This window comes from Macrobrachium rosenbergii, chromosome 27, assembly GCF_040412425.1.
Source record: "Macrobrachium rosenbergii isolate ZJJX-2024 chromosome 27, ASM4041242v1, whole genome shotgun sequence".
Classification (NCBI taxonomy): Eukaryota; Metazoa; Arthropoda; class Malacostraca; order Decapoda; family Palaemonidae; genus Macrobrachium; species Macrobrachium rosenbergii.
Window position 1 is genome coordinate 3,442,761 of NC_089767.1, and position 23,783 is coordinate 3,466,543.

Below are 23,783 nucleotides of genomic sequence, written 5' to 3' on the forward strand. Positions count from 1 at the left end.
GAGAGAGAGAGAGAGAGAGAGAGAGAGAGAGAGAGAGAGAGAGAGAGAGAGAGAGAGAGAGATGGCACAAGAATTTTTTAACAAATTTATGGGAGATGGTGAGGGCTAACCACAAAACTTAAACCAAGAACTTACTGTAGTAAATAATTTTTTTTATCATAAATGTGTTTGAACATAATCACAAAAATACTAGCGACATAACAAACCTAGCATTCTGTCTGGAGGTATGTGTCCTGTCGTTCTAAACTACCCACGTATTTTACATGCTCTATAGGCAGTCCCCGGTTATCGGCGGGGTTCCATTTCTGAGGAAGTGATAATAACTGAAAATCGCCAACTGAAAATCAGCAATTTTCGGCACTTTTTCAGCGATTTTTGGGGGTTATAGGTGCCGAAAAGTGCCAATTTTCGGTTATCAGCGCCTCTGTTAGGTATGTATCGGTGCAAATACCCAATTATCGGCGCTGATAAGCGGAAATCAGCGATTTTCGGCGCTGAAAATTGCCGATTTTCGTCGATAGACAAGCCCTGTAAAACCGGATCGCTGTTAACTGAGCCAGCCATTAACCAGGGACTGCCTATATACAATACTAGTACTATCCTAAAATATGTACTTGTACAGTAAATATCATCTCAAAATCATCTTACAAAACAGGAAAATATCAACATACATAAAATGTACGCCCAGTGCATTACAGTATGCACATAACGATGCGCAAAGTTACAGGGGGCAAAGAAAACATGCATGTCTGAATGATAGGGGATACTTAAGAGTAACAGTTGTAGGCTGGTACACTTAATTTTGCAACATGACTTTGAAATTATATTAGGGTATTCTGGGATGATAGTTTGAGGTATATTTTTGTTTGGACTTTCAAGTTTGGCGATGAACTGTTAAAATAGACAGTTATAGGTATTTTAGGGGTGCATATAGCCTAACAGTAGTAGGAGAGTACTGTAATGTAAGGTTACTTTGAATGTTTTGGGATGATGGTTTGGGGTGTATTTTTGTTTGAAATATTAAATTTAGTATGATAATTTAAGGTATATTTTGATAATTTAAGGAATATTAAGCAGTGAAATGTTAAAATAGGCAGTTATAAGCATTATAGTTTAAGGGGTACAAGGTATTTTGTAGTTATAAGCCAGTTATAAGCATTTTTAGAGGAGATTTTTGCATTTCCACAGTAGGTTCTGGAACCTATTCCTGTATAAAAATGGGAGAGCATTATATATGCAAATTTTTAAACATTCACATTCAACCATAGCTTGTCTAAAAATTCATAGTTTATTTCTTAAAATTAACAACCACTTACTATTGCATGCAAAACACTGGCATAAACAACAGGAAGTACAGTACTGACAAAAACAACCAAACTGAGACACAGCTGTTTGCCAATGCTAGTTACCGTAACTAACATCGTGAAACAGTTGCTTTCCCATGCTAGTTACCATAAATAACATACATTTATTAAGACTGTGTTACAGATGTTGACGTTAGAAACTTGCTAATTTTCAATGGTGATTTCCAAAAATAAATAAAATAACTTTTTATCCATCCTTCGCACAATGGAGAACTAGGTGTTAAGCATACCACTAAATTTAAGCTGCAGGCTGTAGCTGTAGATAAAGAAACAAAAAATGTGCAAGCTGCAAAATGTTTTGGAAGAGGCAAAAGCATCGTCTGAAACTGGCAAAAGCATTTAAGGACTGCAAAGGGGCAAGAGCCTTTGTGGATGAGCTCAAGCTTAGTAATGCAGTACCTATTCCAAAGAGTGGCATATCTGCAGACTGCAGTAACTGCAGGCCAATATCTATTCTCCCTGTGCTCTCCAAAGTTGCTGAAAAACTTATTTTTAAGCCACTATATAAGTATGTGAAATCTAAAGGACTGTTAGCTGATAGTCACTATGCATACAGGAAACAGTTAGGTACCTGCGATGCTCTTTTAGACTTGACATGCCATTTGCAAGAGATCACTGATACGGGTTTTGAGTGCAGTGTAATTTAAATAGATTTTGGTGCTGCTTTTGATTTAGTAAATCACATGGTGCATATTATAAACTTCAGAGTCTTGGAGTGGGTGGATACATTTTAGGATTACTTCAAGATTTCCTTAGAGGCAGGCAGCAGTGAGTTGCTGTTGATGGGATCTTTAGCAAACCAAGACCTATTGTGTCTGGAGTTCCACAGGGTAGTGTCCTTGGTCCACTGTTATTTTTAGTGCATAGAAGTGATATGGTTGCTGGCCTGGAAAACTAGATTGTTCTGTATGCCGATGATGCAACACTTGTGGGTGTAGTAAAGTCTCTGCTTATAAGAAATGAAGCTGCCCTCAGCCTCAGTCAGGACACAGACTGGATCAGTGAATGGTGTAGTCAGTGGGGTATGAGGCTGAACTCCAGTAAAATGAAAACTATTGATTAGCAGGGCTAGTACAGATTTTCCACACCACCCTCCCCTTCAGGTGAATGGGACTCCAATGAATGAGCCTGAAGCTTTAACTATTCTAGACATAACTTTTGACTCGCATCTTACTTTTGAGAAACATCAAACGAAAGTGTCAAGAAATGCTGCATGAAAGTTAGTTACTGTTGTTAAGAACTCGTATATTTGTTACAGCAATAAAATCAATGCCACCTGTTAAAGGTCATTTGTGCTTCCTTTACTAGAATACTGTTCTTCGGTGTAGATGTTTGCTTCTGCCAGAGATTTATCTCTTTTAGGCAGAGTGGTTTGTGGTGGTAGGGACCATCAACAGTCTCTTATTTGTCAATTTTTCATAAGTTGTATTTTAAGAGAGATCTTTCACATGCACAATTGATCATGATCCTCTTTTCCTGCAAAGGGCAACCACATTCCCTGAACATCAGCACCAGTATGCAGTAAATGTGCCTCACTGTTGAACTTCTCAGTTCCAGAGGCCCTTTATCACTAACACCGTTGGATGCGGAACAGCCTCCCTGAGGATGTTGTGCAGCTGGAACTTCATTAGTTCAAGAGAAGATGCAATGCTTTATTACCCTAAAGCAATTTTCCTTGTTTTAATAATTTAGTTATATTTTTAATTTAGAATTTGTTAATTCATCTGTTTTTCTATTAACTGATCTCCTCTTTCTGTACTTCCCTTTTCTTTCAAATAAACACCATATTCTTTGGAAGCTTGAATTTCATGTTAATGGCCCCTGTGGGCTTGTTCCACATGAACAGGGTTTATTTTCTGAATAATAATAATTATCTTCAATTCAACATTAATATCTGACTTTCACAAATAGATATCTGTTGGCGTAACAGCCTAACTGGTGCCAATAGTTCTCTCTCTCACAAACACATACATTTTATATCTCATTCATGTATGGTACCATCCCCTAAAATCTGGTTAAAAATTAGGTTTCGGAAAGTCATATGACACAATAGTGTATGTGGTAAACAAGAATTTTCACACTAAGTGGGACTATAAACAGCATTACATTTCATCGATCTTGATACCTTATGTTGGTGCTCTACCCTACACAAAAAGTTTTTGTTTTTAGAGCTTTTCAGATTTTGGAATTTCAGATAAAGGATTGTAAACCTGTAACACTGGGGAAAAAAAGAGGAACAGTATAGAGACACATTTAGATATAAACAAGGGGAAAAGAGATTCCCATTTCGAGAGTCCTGTCAACTGTCACACAGCTTCAACATAGACTTTAAATATGCTATGGAGAAACCATGTGCCCTAACAATGCATTCTCTCACTGAGAGAGTAGATTTTCATGAATAAATCATAATTCAATTGCCAGAATTATAAGAATTTGTACGGGACAATAAGAATCGTCTTTGCTACACATGCAGTACCAGTTTTCAGTACTCTTTTAAGAGCAGTCTTTTAGGTGCACATATTAAAGTCTAAAATAGTTTGATGGTAGTCTTTAAACACCTTAGAATAATAACTGCAACATCTTGTTTCCAAAGAATGTGTCTGAAAGTGTGATAAAAATGTACAGAAAATGCTAATTTAAAAATAAACTTACCTTTAAAAATGTCCTCGCCAAAACAGGGAAAAGTCGAGCCCAGGCTACTTTCTGGAAAAGCTCAGTGGCTACAACACCTGGGTGGACTGCATTTACTAAAATGTTCTCATCCATTGCTTTAACGTGCTTGTCCAGGATTCTTGTGAACATTAACTGAGCTAACTTGCTTTGGGCATAGGCACCTTGCGCATTGTAGTATTTTCTGGTGAACAAAAACAAAACTTTTAATATGAAAACCAACTCTTTTTACCCCATATTTTAATAAACCACCTCTGTACACTGCACATGACTCTCAGACATGTCAAACACCCCATAGAAGAAAAAAAGGGCCAGATTGGGTCAATTGTCAAGATGTTAGCAACTGTAACTACAATCACTTAAACCTCCAGGAGTTAACTGGATCATTCATTGTGCAGTCTAATTAAGTTACATCAGAGCTGTGGGGTTGGATTGGAAGGAGATCAGTACAGTTAAAGTGATGAGTTTATGTAAAAAAGAATACCTTTATATTAAAAATGCTTATTTCTATATTAATATAACATTCACACAGCTACTAGTTTCAAGCCACTGACTCACTAAGCAGTTAAGAAAGAAAGCGAGGGGTTGCATCTGGTTTATTCACCTATCTCGTCTGTGTCTTCCCAGTATGTACGAAGACAGGAACTCCATTTCCTATGCCTCGGATATCTGCAAAATGGATAGTGAGGAGGCTCGCTGGGTACTTTGAATGTTGATTAAGTACAGAAATAACTAATTTTAAGATGAAAATTGGTATTATTTCTATGAATCTTACCCAACATTCATCTCACTGACAACCACACTGACAGGGATGGTGGGGCAGTGCATCACCTGGCAAAGGCCAGTAAACCTAACCCAAAAACAACATAATTGGTTTTAAAAATAACCCAATGAGTGACTCTTGCCTTATGTATTTTATCCCACTGGCAGTCTCTGCCTCCAGTCAAGGATTAACATCAAGGAAAATGCAACTCATAGAAAATGCCATGTTTCGACGTAACACTATAAAGGGATTTGCAAAGCAAAAATAGCAATCCAGTGTCAAAGACTATTGTACAACGTAAGGACAGACCAAATTACACTAAAAATAAGTACTTAATAGCAGGTACGCTCCTTCACACAACACGTGCCCCTTCATACTCCCTCGATTTCAATACCAGGATTTTTAAAACAAAAGAGAAGGGAGACCGTTTCCTTTTTGTGATTCAAGCTAGACATACCAGCAGCAACTAGCAGCAACTATGGAACGTAACGCATGTACACAATGTCACGAGTGACTGCCACATCTTTGAATAGTGACAGACAAAAATGGAACTGCATCTCATATTTCTTTTTTCCATTCTTTTAACCTTCAGCTGATAAACCTGATGGACAGAGTCAACAGGCTAAAAACCCAAGAGGGCTCCAAAGGGAAATCAGACTACAGAGAAAGAAAAGTTATAAGATGATATATATATGAGGGAACAGAACAATAAAACAGATATACCAGAAATTCAGGATACTCAGTAGAGAGTAGGAATGAATTTGCTCCTTGCCTAAATATTTGGAGATCAGAAGATTCCACAAATGCATTATGCAAACTATTCCACATTTTAGGTGTAGCCAAGATAAAACTCCTAGCAAACTGGCTAGTATCAAATCTGATGCTTGAAAATAACACAATGTCTGCAGCAATAGCCTGCCTAGAGCTGGGAGCAAAACCAGCTAGATCAGGTAAAGAAGAGTGCAGAGGAAATTTGTTGCTGTAATACATTTTGTGCAACAAACATAATGAACTCACTTCATGTCTCTACAGCAAGTCATCATTAAGAGTATGGCAAAATAAACTTGTCTGAGGACAACACTATCAAAGAGTTTGAGATGAGAGTCAGTTGCATTAACAAACATCTTCTAACATCAAATTCTTTATCAAATCAAAGATGAAGCCACAGCTCATACTTCATATGCCTTCTTCATTCCCCATTGGCTAAGTCAGATTCAGGACAGTGATGGAATGTGTGAGAAAAAAATTATTTTTCTGTCATATTTGCATGGAACTACACAAAAAAAGGAATGAAAAATGGTGGAAAATAAAAGGGAGAGGACATCACCATTCAAAAAGCCAGGCCTTTCATACAGCTTACAACTCACTCACTCATTCTGCTGTGACTAGTACTATCAAAGAACACACACAAAATAAGCAATATAAATAAAATAGAGTCAATGGATTTAAAGGGGTCAATATGGAAATCCCTTCACTTGAACTACTAAGCAATGGTTAGGTTGGATAACAGTACGGGAGAGGATTTTGGGTACAGTAGATGAAAGACTGAAATAATAATGAGGAAGAGAGAAAGATTATAGAAAGACATCTAGATCTGAACCCTGGTTTGAGACCCCTCTTATCAATCACATGACTTTAACAACAGATATTTAGTACTGAGCCTGTGTAACTTCAAGAAAACATTTTCTTACTGAGAAGGTAAAGTGAATTAAAGCTTGATTTGCAGCAGCACTGTCCAAGAATGCACTGTAAGCTTCAGTGTATCGTACTAATATGATGTCACTTTACTACACTTAATGATAAGGTTTCATGGATTTAAATAAATAAAGCCTCATAATTTAATGACTTTGGAATGTGTGTAGAACACAATAAACACACATTTTCATTACATCACCAGTAATTTTATCACCCTAACATCCCAGTGATTTGTTTCCATGGAAATTAATAATAGAGTCATCTCAATGCTCGGGTCTTGACCAACATTTGAGTCGCCTTAAGAATGCAAAGGGGTTGTCAACTGCGCTGGGAGCGAGTCAGTTGACCCAGGGGAGGGGGATTCATTTTTCAACAGATCCATATAGAGTAAAAAAAATTATAAATATCTGAGAAGATTAAGCAAATATCATTGGTTGTTCAGAAAGTTAATATTCTCCATGAATGGTGAAGTGACAGTCGGTTTCCCCAATGGTCTGCTCCATATACTACCCATACAAGATAGTACCAAAACCCAAGAGGCTCAGCTGTAAACCAACCCCTCGTGTTAGGATTGTGACCATGCGAACATGAAACTGTCCTCCATTTATCTGCTGTTCCAGGCTTCTGGACTAAAAATGAGTGTCCTAACTAAACGACCAGCTACCCCTGGATTTCCATAAGCCAATGGAAGCCAACCCTTGAGGATAGTTCTGCCAAAGCAGTCAAAACCATCTTCTGGTTGGCTTGATATTACCCAAAATTCTCAGGGCTTTCTTGCCTCACATGGTTTCAACAGAAAACTGGAGAAGTCCTGTTGACTTCAACATGGCAATCTCTCATTGAGGGAGACAAATTACAAGTGTTCAAGAGCTCCTTTCCACAGCTAGGTGGTCATACACTGAAGAAGACAAAAGAGTAGCTTTATCTTTTCTATTTAGGACCATAAAAATGACATTCTTATAATAAAGTTTTATACATACTTACTAAGTAATGACATAGCTATTAGTTCACTTACACGGCTGCTTGAATTAAAAATTTCACAGGTAACATCTCAAACGTCTGTGTAGGTAACCAGTTCCTGCCACTAGCGGGAATATTAGTAACGACTTTGGCAAATAACCTCAATCTGTTCATGCCTTATGTCCATCAGCTGGGTGGAGGGTGGGCTCCAATCATGTAATTACTTGGCAAGTATATATAAAACTTTATTGTATTATATAAAAATGCCCTTTTATATAAGTAACTTACCAAGTAATTGTATAACTAATTCCCGTATTGGTAGGAGGTGGTGGGATACATGGAAATATTCTACCCCAAAACATTAAGCTAAGTAATGAATTTGAAATAGAAAAACTGCGAGCATTGAAAAACAATGCCTGTCGTTACTTATCAGTTAAGAGAGCTACTGCAGGTGGATACTGCCTCTGGTTGGTGCTCATCTTAACTCGTAGTGGGAACTTTATGCGCGAGGAAGTACTCCAATGGCTGGCAAAGCATGATAGGTGCCCGCCTTTCTTGCCCTGGGCAAAGCACTATAATAAAAACAACCAGACAACATTGTCACCTACACTGAGATAAAATCACAACCCATCCACTGAGAGCAGTGGGTGCTTCAGGTACACTGTACCCCTGACCCCACAAAAAATTCTACACCTTATTACAAGGTGAAGAGACAGTGGGGAAAAAATCTTATGCTTCCTTCCACAATAACATGCCAGTTACTAGAAAAGGTCTCGACACACTGGAAGATTTCCACACTGTTTTAACTTCCACTAAAATCAGTGAGAAATAACGACTATTACATTCCCGGTAGTTCGAAGGCAGAATGGATATACGGGGCATAAAATGCATGCAAGCTAAAGAGGTAGAGGCTACTCTGACATCCTTAGCTTTACTTGAAAGTAGGCAAACTGCTCTCCTAATTCTGAGTGTGTCTCAAGTTAAAATATGTTCTACTCAGTGGATGAATCGGGTCTTGCCATATCACCATAAGCAGTAGATTAATTGATTTATAGATTTTAGGCATATGCCAAGCACTGGGGCAACTAAGGCCATTCAGCATTGAAATGGAAACTGACAGTGAAAAAGTTTGAAAGGTGTAACAGAAGGAAAACCTCGCAGTTGCTCTATGAATCAATTGTTGGGAGAGGGTGGACAGTAAGATGGAAGAGGTGGACATTAAGATAGAAGAAAGAGAATATGAATGGAGGTACAGGAAAAGGAATGAAAGAGGCTGAGCTATGGGCTAAAGGGATGCTGCAAAGAGCCTTAAGTAATACCTACATTGCACCGCATGAGGTGCACTGAAGCACTACCCCCCTATGGGGACATAAACACTCCAAAGCGACAGAGACCTCCCTTCTCCCACAGAGATGGAAAGCACTTTGGACGTTCAGGGAACGATTTGGTGTCAGGCTGTAGCTGGTGCCAGAAGCACTGGGCACCAGTCAAGCTAGGAGCTCAGGGATGGCGGGCACCAGGCTGTAAATGGCGCCAAACGAGAAGGGCGACAGGTGAGCTGGGCGTCAGACAAGCTAGAAGCTTGTGGTTCTGGAAGCTCTACAGCTGGTGTTAGACAGTAGCTGACGCCAGACTGTAGATGTCGCCTGGCGGACTGGGCGTCAGGCGAGCTAGAAGATTGGGATCACTTGACAAGAAAGCGAGACGCGGAGGCCGATTATACTTCCAGTAGGACTATGTGGAATGGCCGATTATACTTCCAGTAGGACTATGTGGAATGGAAGTAAAGGACAAATGAGTCTGAAAGCTAAGGAGGAAGAGGCTGCTCTGATGTCCCCGGCTTTCACTTAAAAAGGTGGCAGAATGTTCTTATGCATTAAAAAGTAAGTCTTTCATGATGTGATCTTAGTCCGATTCAGTTCAGGTAAAACCCTAAAGCTGTTAGCTCAACTGAGGGTTCTCTCTTCTTTAAAGCCAATGATGTCCATTAATTTCCTAAGGGAGAGAGAACGGATCTAGAGTTTGAATGGGTCCTCATTATTGGCTAAATTCCCAGGGTAACGTGGAGAAAGGTGTCTTTCTGTGAAAAGACCTTCTCTAAACAATGGCTTGGATCTCACTAGTGTGTCCTAGTCGAAGCCAGAGAGCACTCGGAAGGGTGTCTTCTGTGTAAGGATGTAGTGAAGAGGAATGCAGGGGATCAAACAAGGGACTTGTCGGTCATTCAGAATATATCTAGGTTCCAGGAGACCGGATTCCTTCCTCGCTTGGACGTGTCGAAGACAAGATAAGGTCATCAAAATCTAGGCCTCTGTGCTTAAACACTTAAATAAGCATAGTTCAATATCCCTTACTGATGGAGTACGAAAGATGTAGATCTCCTCAGGAACAGAAGGGGTGTCCCGAAAATGGGCCAGAGAAGTCTCGCAAGAAGAGGGGTAGAGACTGCAACCTCAGCTTCGAAAATGGCCCACTTAGTCTGATAGACAGTGCTGGAAGAATAACGTCTGCAACCACAATAGTTTATGTAATATGTCTAGCATGAAAAACCTTGTCTCGACGAGCTTCCTGAAGCTTCAAAGGCTCCCTGAGGTGGCAAATAGGATCACAGATGGTCTGCCCCATGGTCTTCACAGTTCCCAACAGACCTGGGGATGCAAGATCTGCCCGGTGGGAAGAACCTGTTCTCAGTTCGTCTGCAAGAACTTGAGAAGACTTGAATTGAAAACAAAACCGATCTGTTCACAGCAGAGAGAAAATGAGAGAGGAAGAGAGCCTTTCTTGTATATATATGAGGACTGTGGTCTCATCTAGAGAGAACAACTGCAGTCCAGGTGTAAACTAAGGTCAAGAAGCACTGTTACAGCTCTCCAACAAATGTGAGAAGGTTCTGTCATCCGGGGAACATGTCCCAGAAACCTCCTGGTTCCCCCATGGGCTCCTCAATGAAGATCCGAGGTGTAAAGTAAAAGACTAGGTCTGCACTTAGAGGATGAAGGGAGTTCCCTTCCTAGTCTATATATGTACAGCCACCATTGCAGGCACAACTTAAACCCAGGGCCATGGGAAAAGGACGACGGTGTCCGACTGCATTCCCGGAAGACAGGCCTTCTGGCTCGTCTCCATTCTGCAGACAATCGAGCAATTTTGCAAAACATCGTGCAGTCTTGCGGACATCGGTGCGGACCAGCTGCCAGCTCTGAGTACTCTTGATGGCCATGTGGATATCCTATAGACTCGGCGACACTTTGTACAGACCAAAAACTATGAGGAATTGTACATAACGGAGAGCATGTAAAAAACTTGAAAGGGTCCAAAAGAGCCATAAAAACCTGCAGTACATTATAGTCATCTGCAGGCCAGCCACAATCCTCTAAACAGAGGAAAACAGTAACTCGTGAGCAGACACTGTACATTGTCAAGAGCTGATTAATAGAAGCAGCTGCTCAAAACTGGATGCTAGCAGCCTGCGGGTCGCTGCAAAAAACAACTAGAAACAGCTGCTCAAAACTGGATGCTAGTAGCCTGCAGGTCACTTTAAAAAACAGTATCTTCCTTGAGTGATTTTTTTTCTTTTTTTTGTCCCTACGAGGACTCTTGCGATGGAGGCTGTGGTTAAGGAAGAGGAAAACAGTTCCGCGACTGTGTGATTCTCTAGAAGTGAAGAGCACCACAGCTCTCTCCCAAAATTGACAACAAGAGCAGGCAATTCTAAAATCAATCCAACTATCCTTGTCTGCAACAGGCAGCACTGGGCGACAATCCGAGGATATGACTCTTGGAAAGTTCTAAGGAGTCTCCCACTTCTTAGCCAAGGTTCCTGGTTCCAGCCAAGACAATCCAGAAACTAGACAAAATCTTCGACAAGGAGGATACTTCCGTCGAAGTACTAGAGGGAGGAATGCTGAAGACACGTCTTTCTCTCTTCCCGACGAAAGACACTCCTCAAAAAGTCCCTGCAATACTAAAGATAGTAGTAACAACGTCTTGAACTCTAAGTGAAGGTGGAACCAACTGCAGAGTTGTAAGCAGAGAGTAGGCACCTGGCAAATGGGGACTGGTGCAGACTACTTGGAAGTTGGAGCCATGCGTTCCATCGGGAACTGGCGCCTAAGAAAGAACAGTGTTTTCTATGGAAAAAAACAGGTGCCGAGGGATAAAATAGTGCCGACCGAAAATTGTGGAACCCTTCACGATTTGAATGTCATCCCTGGGTAGGGGCCAAGCTAATCTTCTCTGAATCATTCTAATTTAGAATAGGTACTGCTGAAGCAAGTACTTCAGACACTGGGCGCTCAGACACTGGAAGCTTGGGGGGGCCACTGAGCGCTCCATGGACCTCTGCCAAATAAGAGGTGTCAGACTGGAGCCCAGTGCTCGAGAAGACAACTGTTGTCGAGTGAGGCTCACAGTACACATTAAAACATTACGCCTTCATCAAGACGCCTTTGAATGGCTGTCTAACACTACATTTCCATTAAGATGCCTTTCCAGTGGCTGTCTGTTGATACCTGGATCACAGGCTCGACTGAAGGCAACTACCTGGGGGCAAACCCCCAGAATTCCCTTGGACCGCCAGTATGTCTACTCCCAGGTTTAGGGGAGTATGACAGGGACTTTAGGTCAAGGATATCTGACGGGTCAGATAGCCGCCTACTACACTACACCTTCATGAAGATGCCTTTTCAGTGACTGTCTGCCAATACCTGGGAATATACTACAGGGTTGACCGAGGGGGAATTACAGGGGGTAATTCCCACCAGCCTCCCTTGGACATTCAGTATGACTTCTCCCAGGTTAGGGGAGTATGACAGTGGCTTAGGTCTAGGAGAACTGGTGGGCGGGATAATCACCTCCTCCACTGCACAACACTTCACTTTGCATGGTTAATTTTCTGTTAACCCAGACACAAGACTAACAATGGCATGGGAAGGAAGCGATGGAGCCAAGCGCAGAAACAAGTGGTAATAATGCAGGGTATAAGGAGAGAAAAAGGGAATGACAGCTCTGTGCATGCCTGGCTGTCTGCTACAGATGCTGCCCATGGGCGCTCTTGAGCACTCGGGTGCCTTTTGGCTGCTCAGAGCACGAGTTTGTTCCAGATAGTAGATGGTGCCAGAGGGTGCCACAGAACACTGGGCGCTTTTTTGGGCACCTTTTGGCTGCTCAGAGCACGCGTTGGCACCAGTGGGAGCCATCAAGCGCTTGAAGCATCAGCTGGTGGCAGGCTGGAGTGGGAGCCAGGGGGTGCTTCTGGGTTCTGGAAGTGTGGAATGTTCACAATCTGCACATCAACCCAGATGCATGTCATTCTTGCACAGGAGACATGAGAAGCTTCTCAGAAACATTCCAATTTAGTATATGCATTACCGAAGCGAGTAGAGTACTGTACGCAAAATACTGCCGAAGCAAATACTGAGACCAATTCTTGGTCGACGATAATGCCTTCTTCCATTAAACACCCTTCTCTCCTTACCACTTCTGCCCTTACACTTTTCATTTCTGCAAAGGAAAGTGTGAGGGTTAAGTAAAATTATTTACCAACGTCTAGCAAGTAGACTAAGTTCAGTAAACAATCATAAAATGCAAATCTTTGGACTAAAGGAATGACAAAAGGTTCAAGAATTACTTTTAAGGTAATTATTTATCGACAGTTTTAGAGAAGCCCACACACTGCAAACACCATTCGAGAATTTACTTGAAGGCAGACTTAATCTACCGGTGGCTTGCAAGAGGTCTAGGCCCGGTAAACAAAGCAATGTAAAAGTTTTGGCCTAAAGGTAAACAAAGCAATATAAAAGTTTTGGCCTAGAGGAATGGCATAAGATACAAGAGTTGCTTTCTAGGGCAAAACTATAATGGTGGCTCACAAGTAGTCTAAGCAAAAAATAGGCAAAAGTTTCACCTAGCTTTTAGCCTAATAGAATGACAAAACACTCAAGAATTACTTTTAAGGCAATTATTATCAGCAACTTGTGAGTAGCCTACACCCTGTAAACACCATTTGATGTAAATGTTTGGCCTAAAGAAATGGCTTGAGATGCAAGAATTACTTTTAGGGCAAAACTATATCTGCGGCTCACAAGTAGCCTTGGCAAAAAAGGCATGAGTTTTGTCTAGCGTTTAGCCTAACACAATGACGAAACATTCAAGAATTACTTTTAAGGCAACTATCATCGGTGGCTTGCAAGTGCCTGTGCCTGGAAAACACCATTCGAAAATTTAATTTTCAGGCAAAACCATATACCGACGGCTTGCAAGTAATCTAGGACCAGTAAACAAAACAATGCACAAGTTTCAGCCTAAAGGAATGGCATAACATACAAGGATTACTTTAAGGGCAGAACTATTATCGGCGGCTCGTAATAAGCCTAGGTATAAACAAAAGATTTGGCCTAACGGATTTACTGTTGTTGAACCAACTTAATAACAAAAAACAAGAAAAAACTCATCCTGAGGTTTCATGAAAGTTACTAATATGCATTCCAGTGGATGTATACACCACTGAAACCCAGTTAAAACACCAGATAATAATGAATAAGCTGCTTCCATAACTCAGTGTTTACCGGAACACTGAAGGAACAGATTGAAGTTATCTGCTAAAGTTGTTATTAATATTCCCACTAGTAGGGGAATGGTCACCTAAACAGATGTCTGAAGTGTTACCCATGAAATTTTGAATTCAAGCTGCTGTGTAAGTCAACTAATAGCCATGTAATTACTTGGTAAGTTATTTATATAAAAATATAAATTTTTTAAAGCCACACATAAAAGAGAAATGGACAGTTTGTATTTCTCTGAATGCGCTTCGTAACAGACTATATCACAGAAAACTGAATTTCATAATTAACTTAAGATTCTTGACATACTGATGCAGTACCTGCCATTGATGTCATCAAAATTTATCTGTCCAATGTAGTGAACCGAAGACGTCAGGTTGACTATCCTGGATGGCATTTCCTTTGAGGAACTTTTGCTCAAGTGGGGATATAAAAGATGAGTGAGAAGAAAATGTCCGAGGTAATTGACACTCCAATGGGACTCATATCCATCTTCTGTGATTTCCTTCGGCCAGAACATGATCCCAGCTAGAATTAAATTCACATTATTTGATATGTTACTAGTTTACTGATTTAGCAACACTCGCAAAAAGCAATCCTAAAATTTCTATAACAGGCTATTACAAGACAGATATTAATATCTAAATCTTTATTTTTATAAAGTTTGCTTTAAATTTTGGGAAAGTCTTATTGATGAGTTATCCATCCACAAAAACTAGCTTCCAAATACTAATGCTACAAGAAACAATAACATTCAAACAGGCAAGATTTTTATTTCTGAAAGTTTATATTCCAAAGACATTTGAGATATTCCACCAACCTATAAGTTAATATACTGTTATGCCTCAGAATTCAACAAATGTCATAAACTCAAAATGAACAAAAGTACACTAAAAAAGCAAAATATGCTTCTTAAAATAAGAAGTGAAATGGTAATTAATTTCATCTACACAATAAGTTGAACTGGCAATACAGTATTTATGCTGCTGAATACAGTCTTAGTTATTATTTGACTAAAACTAAATACCTTATGCTATATCATGATATTGTATATTAATACCAATGCATAAACTACTCTTGGCAAGACAAATGCAACCAAAAAAAGGCTTACCATTGTTGACAAGGACATGCAATGGAAGATTTAATTTCAAGAACTCTCTGACAAGTTCACGGACAGAATTCAAACTCCTCAGGTCCAGTTCTAAGCACTCTGTTCTCCCACTTGTGATTCCCTCCGAACGAATACAGTCAACTGCCTTTTGCAAGGAAGTTACATCCCTACCAGCTAAAAGGAAAAACTTATTAAATACTAATTTCTGAGTATATACAATGTACAATAATATAATTCATGATAGTATATAATTCATGTAACAATATAAAAAATCTACCTGTACATAAATAGAGGATAACTACAGTGGTTTCACTAATCCACTTAAGTTCAGGTGGCAAGAGAAAGGCTGGACAAATGAATTTCATTTCATAACTGGCATTAAAACTTTCATTTCCACTGATGCAGAAATGCATCATTATTCCTAAAAAATTTGGAAAACAAGTAGGCAGTCCCCAGTTAACGGCGGGGGTTCTGTTCCCAGCCGAGCACCACTAACTGAAAATCGCAGATAATGGCGCCAATAAACCTCTTACTGGCGCTGACAAACCGCTTACCGACACCAATAAACCACTTACCAACGCCAAAAACCACTTAACAACATTGATAACTGCTTACTGGCACCAAAAATCCAGTTAACGCTGTCACTAGCCAAGTGCCATTACACTGAAACGTTGTTAACCGATGCCGCCGGTAAGCTGGGACTGCCTGTAATTACCCTCCTAATGCAGTACTCAGAACTCTCCTACAAAGGTAAAGTCAAACAGCAAATGCCTCAAAGTCAATTAAGTGCAGTTCCCTATCCATGGCATACAATTAATCCTTACCAGCACAGCCTCTGGACATAAAATATTTCTTATGTGATATTTAGACAATAAGATTTATTAAAATGATTTATTGTTAAATTCACAAAAATGATAATAAATGAATACACTTTTGCAAAATATGTACTGTGCTTACTACGCAGTGTTGTGCAACTACAGGACAACATTAATGTCTTTTCTGATGTTCCTCAGCATAGTGTTTTTGGATTTAGATGATGATACCCTATTTGCATCAATCCTACCTCCTGGGTATAGACCCATGGTTACTGAATCTCTTGTCAGTTACAACGCAAAAATTAGTGCATGTGCAAATATGAAGGTACAATATAACAAAAATCAAAATATGATTGTTAGTATGCCTACAACACTGACTTCTAAACCCCCCACCCACCCAAATTATTTCAATGACAATTTTTCTGCAACAACACGCAACCAACTAAATATTCTAGTCATCAATTCTTTTCAGAAACCCATCTTAGCTATTTCGTCTTCAATGGTACAAAAAAAAAAAAAAAAAAAAAAAAAAAAAAACAGAATACAGTACTGAGATCTTCCAAACTCTGGAGGATCTGTCTACACATCTTTGAAACCCATTATAATCAATAAATGGCAAAATATACGGATTAATATACATGAGTAACAAATTAAAACAGATCATGCCAAGTAAAAAATCCTGAGACTGTGCCTATAACTTGGGTACCCATACTTTATTCTCCTCTTCTACTACTTGGTAAACAAATCAATGACGACTGATCATAATTTACCTATTATCACAGTCATATCTTGACGAAGAAATTGCCTTACAGTCTGGAGACCAATCCCTCTACCTCCACCAGTAACAAGGGCTACACGCCCATTCTGTGGACCAATACCTGGAAAAATACCAACAGTATGATGTAAAAACGGTAGCAGTGCTTGAAAGAAAGAAAACTCTCAATATGCAAATTCTTTCAAGATGCTGAATAATATTCTTATTTTACTTATGTTATGCTACCTGGAACACTGAGATATTAGCTTGGAAAAAATTAAACGTTATCATCCTTAATACAGGGTAGCCCTGTCTAGGGATATTCACAAGTAGGCAGCTCTGCTCAAGATGTCAAAATTGTTGTAAGTACATTGCTAAGTAGAAGTGGTTTCAGGGAGGGAAAAATGTCAGAATGCTTGCGCACAGGGATCTCAAGTCATGATTTGTATTTAGGGAATATTTACAATATAAGTTTTGTGTCCTGGCAAAGTGCAAAGGAACTTTACTTACACTGAATCACTCTAAGTGCAAACCAACAAGCTGTTCTTCAGTATTTTGTCTGACTTAGATAAAAAATATTGGATCAAAACTAGTAACTTACATAGATCCAAAAGGACCTTCCAGTCATTAATACAGTTATCCTTCATGTTGCTAGTCAAAGGTTGCAAAATATAAAATTAGTTTTTTGTATAAACCCACCACTCATAGACCACATTCATGTTCTGTCAACATCCCAAAGCACTACAAACTTTTGTCTAAACGACAGAAATGGTAGTATGTAATGACTGCTGTGACAATACAGTATGTACCACCATGGAGCATCAGTCATCACTACTCACCATGTCACTCTTTGCATGGAATATGGCCAAGAAAAGTAAAACCGAGGGGTTGGAAGGATGAAACTCAGTACTGTACATGTGTGATGGGTCTATGGCAAAATTAAGTTTTATCTTAGAAATTTTATTTGTTTCATTTAGCCCCATCAACTAGAACAGAATATAGAATTTACGCCACAGGCCAAGTGCTGGAACCTATGAAGTCATTCAGTGCTGAAATGGAAATTGACAGTAAAAGTTCAAGGGTGTAACAGGAGGAAAACCTCGCAGTTGCACTATGAATTAACTGTTGGGAGAGGGTGGAAAGTAAGACGGAAGAATGAGAATATGAACGGAGATACAGTAAAAGGAATGAAAAGGGTTGCAGCTAGGGCCGACAGGAAGCTGCAAAAAACCTTAAGCAATGCCTACAGTGCACTGCCTGAGGTGCTCAGATGGCACTAACCCCCTAACATAGCCCAAATCTCAACTTTGGTAGGATGATTAAGTTGCTGACTCTGCTGAGCCCTTAGTAACAGTTATAAATCAGAATTCAGGACTAAAAATAAAAAATAAAAGTTTATAATAGAAAAAATCATCTTAACTGAAGATTTTGGGGTAGGGTAAAAATGTGTGTGGTAGAACACAAACTGGTTTACTGCTTACAAATAAATTTCTTATTTGCTTGCTATAAATTTCACTTTCAAGACAGAATGCAGTACTGTACTAGTTTTGGTCTCAACTGAAGCCAAATAACTGCAAGTTATTTTACTAGCTCTTAAGATGAAAAACAACAAAATTACAATCAGAATGATGTGCCACAGTTACCCATTAACAGAAGTTTCTTTACATATTGTAAACAGTTATTTTTCAAAAGACTGTTTTTACAATAAAACTACTTTTTCATACAAACTCATTAATCTACTTTTTCATACCAACCCATTAATCATAAAATAGACTTCAACTGTGCAAAATACAGAGTTTATGTTTAGCCAAATCTTGGATTCTTGGCCTTATGCCACTCTCAATCCGATAAGAGAAGGGAAGAGAGGAGGGAACTAAGGTCTAAGACTAATGCTTTTGTAAAATACTAGTTCTACTGTAAAACATTGTTTTTTAATACAACCCTATCCATCAAAAATAGCCTGATTCACCATTTAGGAGAGGGGACACAGCAACTGAAGCAAAAACAAGAATATATAACTGCCACAAGTTGGGTCTAACAAGGCCAAAAGGAGCATTCCACTGGTATTGAGTTATCAATAAAACAATCTCCTGATGATGGGCATCTTCATAAATAACCAGCCTATAGTCAAAGAATCCTAAGGACACACACTAAGCACAAGGGAATGCACACAACCACTCTGCCAGACCAGCTGCAAACATGGGTCCCAACATATATAAATAAGCGTCCTGTGAGTACAGTAATATCACAAAGATTAATCTTGTCAAAGGTATTTTGATACTGCCAGGTGCCTACCCTCACTATAACTAGTCATAAACAATAACATAATACAGTAATTTAAATCTTTTGCAGATAACCAGCTTCCAAAATAAATCTAAAAATGCTAAATAGGTTAGAACAGTTCAATAACTAATTCACTGTAAATCATATAGCTGAGGACATTTGGGTAACTTTATATCCATTGTAGTTCTTGTTCGCAGGCTGAAATGCGAGAGAATTTGGAAGACTTTGTAATGTACACCACCTAAAAACACCTGATGATTGGCACTTTAATTCCATGGGCAACTCTCCTTCCTCAACTAAGAAAAGGAATTGGCCAAGTTCTGAAAGCTCCAATGACTAACCTAAAGCCAGCATGAGGTACTGAACCTAAGATTTTTAACTTGTTTGAAGTTGCTGAGAAGTATATTTTGCAACCACTGGATAACTTTCCCAACACAAGCTTACTGTACATATTTTCGGAAATGTCTGACAGCTTTGTACGTGCTGGCAACTTCAAAATATTTGATACTCCCAGACATTTCGTTTTCAACATCTTCAAATAAGCCACCCACGTTAGTCTGTGGTCAAATATCAATCCAAAAAACCATGTTTCTTCTACACAAAGGATTTCTTTGACCTCTTATCTAAATAACTTGGTCTGGGTGTGCTCCATGGATGCAGTAAAAATGAATTATAACATTCTTCCTGGTGAAAAATTTGAGTGTTCATGTCTGATCTCTGCAAAGTTTTGCTTTATTTCAATCACAGTCATTCTTGCCCCTGCAAATGATACAGAAAGGTCATCCTTATATACTGTGTAGAAAATACAGATATTGATGGAAAAAGTCCCAAACAATGGGAGTTGCTAAAACAAAATTCGGAATGTAAAAAATTCAACCTGCACCAAAAGATCAGTGTTCTTTGTTGCATGAACATATTACATGGGTAGGCAAATTCCTACATATTCAAAATTTCTTTTTTATTAGTAGCAACACCTCATACTTGTGGACAGTGGGTAAACAATAAACATTAATAAAAATTATAGGTCCAGTCAACTATGAACATAAGACTGTGATGAACAGATAAGAATCTTTAATCTAGATTAGGCAGAAAAACTAACTTCACAACTATAACAGGGATCATGAGTGAGGTGTGCCAACTAGTAAGAAATGCTCACCACTGAAGACAACCTGAAACACTATCTTAAAAAAACGACTATTCTCAGGTTACACTGCACTGTTACAGGCAGTACAGCATAAGTACCATAAGACTGTACACTCTAGGAGGGCAAGAATTGCGCAATATACCATACAAAATTATAATTTGTAAAAAATTGGAAAAGTGGAGCTTAGCACACTATTTAATATGACAAATAAAGTGTAGACACAGCCTACTGATCAAAACTCATTAGGATGAAGCTTAATTCCAGGAAAAACTGAGCTAAAGTTTCACAGAGGAATAAAACTTAAATATCAAATGCATCCCCTGCTAACTGTACTCTAAAATCTAATTGTTATGACACTAAAACATACTGTATGTCCATTACATGCAATAGAGCCACTAACCGATGCTCAAAAGAAATTTTGACAATGCTGTGCAAAAATTAAATGACATCCAACATGCTTTTGCACACAAGATATAGTACTTTGGTACACTCCAAATGGCACACTATGTGCAACAGCAAATACAAGAATTATATACTGGCCTCCTCAATAATGTTCTCCTTCCAGACAAGACAAAAAATGAGAGGGAAAAAACCTATCACCTTTGCAGAACACTTTTACTATGAATAACTAAGCTATTTTCTCCAATCCTGTAGGCCACTCAGAGTCAGATACACAATCAAATGTTGTGAAATCTCACTGAGGAAGAAGCATACATACTAATCATGATGGAAATTGTCCAAAATGTAATCATCACTATAGAAAGTGAAGAAATACGATTTAGCACACCGAATAACCTGCCATTTTCAAAATGAAAAGTGGCAGCTAACCTGTGGGCTTCTAGTGAGGTACTAATAATTCTCTTTGCTAGGTACTGTACAACATAATCATTACAATTAAATATTAAGAAACAGGACATTTTTATAATAAAATGAGGTTTTATATATACTTAGCAAGTAATTACATAGATATTAGTTTCTACTTTAACAGTAGCTTTAGATTTGAAATTCACAGTAGAGCTCTTTTGTTTTGGTGCAGGTAAGCGCCCTGCCCACCTCTGGGGAAGTATAGGTACAACATAGCTAAAGAGCTCCGTTCATTTATGCTCTACATCCATGTGCAAGGAGGCGGGAAGGGCTCCAATCATGTAATTACTTGGTAAGTATATATAAACCTTATTTTATTATAAAACTGTCATTTTTATATATGTAACTTACCAAGTAATTACATAGCTGAATCCCACATTGACAGGAGGTGGGAAGTATGGACATGTACTACTCAAAAATCATTTAAAAATGGAAATGCATTTGAAATAGATAAAGGCTAGCATTGTGTTAATGCTTGTTGTAACTTACCTGGGGAGAGAGCTAGAGCAGGAAGACATTGCCTCTTTGTCATAGCTCATCTCTACCTGTAGGAACATGACCGGTAGTGTCAAGAGTTGCCCCTACTTCAGTGGGAGCTTTGTAATCAAGGAGTATTCCTATGACTTACAAAGCTAAGCAAAAACAATTGCCCTTGCCCTGGGCATGAAACAAAATACACCAACAAAAAAACAACCATAAAAAACCATGTTACCTGAGCACCAATTAAAAAGCACAAACCATCCATTAAAACAAATATTGGAGGGTACTCCAGGTACCAAGTAGCCCCAGGCTTTCCAAATAACTCAACCCTTAAACAAGGCGAGGAGATAGAGGAAAACAGAAGTATTACTCCTACCCTTCATTCCCTACTGCCATGCCAGCCGTGGAGAATGGACCCAGTGTACTGTAGTCCTCAAACATTGTTTTGGCATCACGTAAATAATGGTTGGCAAAGACTGAGCAACACTTCCTATAAGTCAATTGGATAATAGCAGAAAGAGAGAAGTTGCACTTAAAAGCCAACAATGTGGCTACTGCCTGCACGTCATAGGCCTTAACCTATAGCAAAGGCTTCTTGAATAACCTATTCTTGGAGAGAGCAAAGGTTTTTAAAACACCAGAGGTTATGAAAATCCCTGATCTTCTTGGTTCTCTCGAGGTATAGTTTCAAGACTCACTAACCTCTTGGTCTGAGAATGAAGACTCTTAACCGAGAATGAATGAGGTGACGGATTAGAAGGGTTCTCGTTCTTTGCTAAGAACCCTTAGATCCACATACATCTTGCATCTCCTTGGAAGAAACCGACTTGTTTATCCAGAGCTTGCAGTTCACCGACTTGTCTTGCCCTGGCTAAGGTGATCAAAAATAGAGTCTTCCTGGATAAGTCTCTTAAAAGATGATGTGTGAAGCAGTTCAAAAGGGGGACCTGACAACCAATGAAGTACTACATCTAGGTTCCAAGAAACCTGAGTTTGTGTGTTCCATTTCAGGGTATCAAATCACTTAAGTCTGAAATATCTGGGTTTGAAGAAAGGTCCAAACCTCTATGCTTGAACACTGAATTCAGCATGGATCTGTAGCCCTTGATCGTAGGCATCAACAAACCTCGGGAAGATCTCAGGTAGAGTAAAAAATCTGCTATTTGGGCTACAGATGTTTCAGAAGAAGAGATGGCACACCTCTTACACCATCTGCAAAATACTGCCCACTTAGACTGGTAGAGTTTGGAAGAAGATTCATGTCTACATCTAGCAATATCATTGGCAACTTCTCTTGAAAAACCTTTCACTCTGAAAAGCTTCCTGACAGTTTGAAGCCTCTCAGAGTGAGAATGGACAAACCTTGATGAAAGCGATTGAAGTGAGGTTGTCTAAGCAGATTTCTCCTCTGTGGAAGGAGCCATGGAAAGTCCGACAGAAGCTCTAGAAGATCCGGTAACCATCCCCTAAATGAACGGAGGAAAAGTGTAAACCTCCAGGTCCGACCAGTCCTGTAGCATAGCATCCGTTGCCCACGCCTGAGGGTCTGGTGCCAGAGAACAATAGAGGGGAGGACGATGATTCCTGGACATTGCAAACATGTCTACCAAGAGCTTTCCCCACCATTTCCACAGGTCAGTGCACACCTTGGATTCAGCGACCATTCTGTGGGTTTTGAACTTGTTATTTAATTTTTCAATATTTATTTTTTTATATTATTATTATTATTATATTATTCAATTATTATTATTATTATTATTATTATTAACAAATTAGGTGAACTTGATCTGGGTGTTCTTGCTGTTCAACCCAAAAAAGCAGGTGAGGATCTCCGGCTGTGAGCCCAAAGGAGGAGATCTCCGACAGCAAAAAAGGAATGGGTTCCTCCTGGTTCCAAATAAATGGTAGAGCAGATGTGTTGTCCGAAGGAACTGCTACCACTGTGTCATGAGTTACTGAAGCAAAATGCTGAAGCACTAGGTGACTTACCTTCATTTCCTTCAGTTTTATGTGTAACCTTCTCTCTTGTGGAGACCACATTCCTGCTACTTCCAAGTGTCCTAGAATTGCTCCTCAACCCAGATTCGATGCGTAAAAGAACAATGTTAGGCTCGGGTTCGGTTGAAGCAGAGATTTTCCTACAAAAATCTCTCTTCTTCGAGCCACCACCGAAGGTCTTCCTTTATTCCCAGCGTGATGGGGAAGGCAAAAGAGTCTGGCAGAATCTTCCTGCTCCAATTGGCCTTTAGGAAGAACTGTAAAGGCCTCGCACACAGTCTCCTTAATAGACTCATCCAATCGTTGGCAGAGCAGGACTGTA

General features: G+C 39.3%; 1 protein-coding gene and 1 non-coding gene across 8 annotated transcripts in view; both read right to left on the reverse strand.

Moving 5' to 3' along the window:
- LOC136853355 (dehydrogenase/reductase SDR family member on chromosome X homolog) overlaps positions 1-23,783 on the reverse strand; it is a 66,297-nt gene that overhangs the window by 23,167 nt on the left and 19,347 nt on the right. For all 7 annotated transcript variants that reach the window (XR_010857420.1, XR_010857419.1, XM_067128729.1 and 4 more), the window contains exons 3-6: positions 16,709-16,816; positions 15,124-15,297; positions 14,333-14,540; positions 4,017-4,218 (exon numbers count right to left, since the gene is read on the reverse strand). Coding sequence is in view for 5 of the 7 variants with exons in the window: in XM_067128729.1 (XP_066984830.1) it covers positions 4,017-4,218; positions 14,333-14,540; positions 15,124-15,297; positions 16,709-16,816 (692 nt within the window). In the remaining 2 variants the exon portion in view is untranslated. The remainder of the gene's footprint in view (positions 1-4,016; positions 4,219-14,332; positions 14,541-15,123; positions 15,298-16,708; positions 16,817-23,783) is intronic.
- Positions 11,627-11,731, reverse strand: LOC136853736 (U6 spliceosomal RNA). Its single transcript, XR_010857548.1, has one exon. It is a non-coding gene; the product is annotated as a U6 spliceosomal RNA (small nuclear RNA).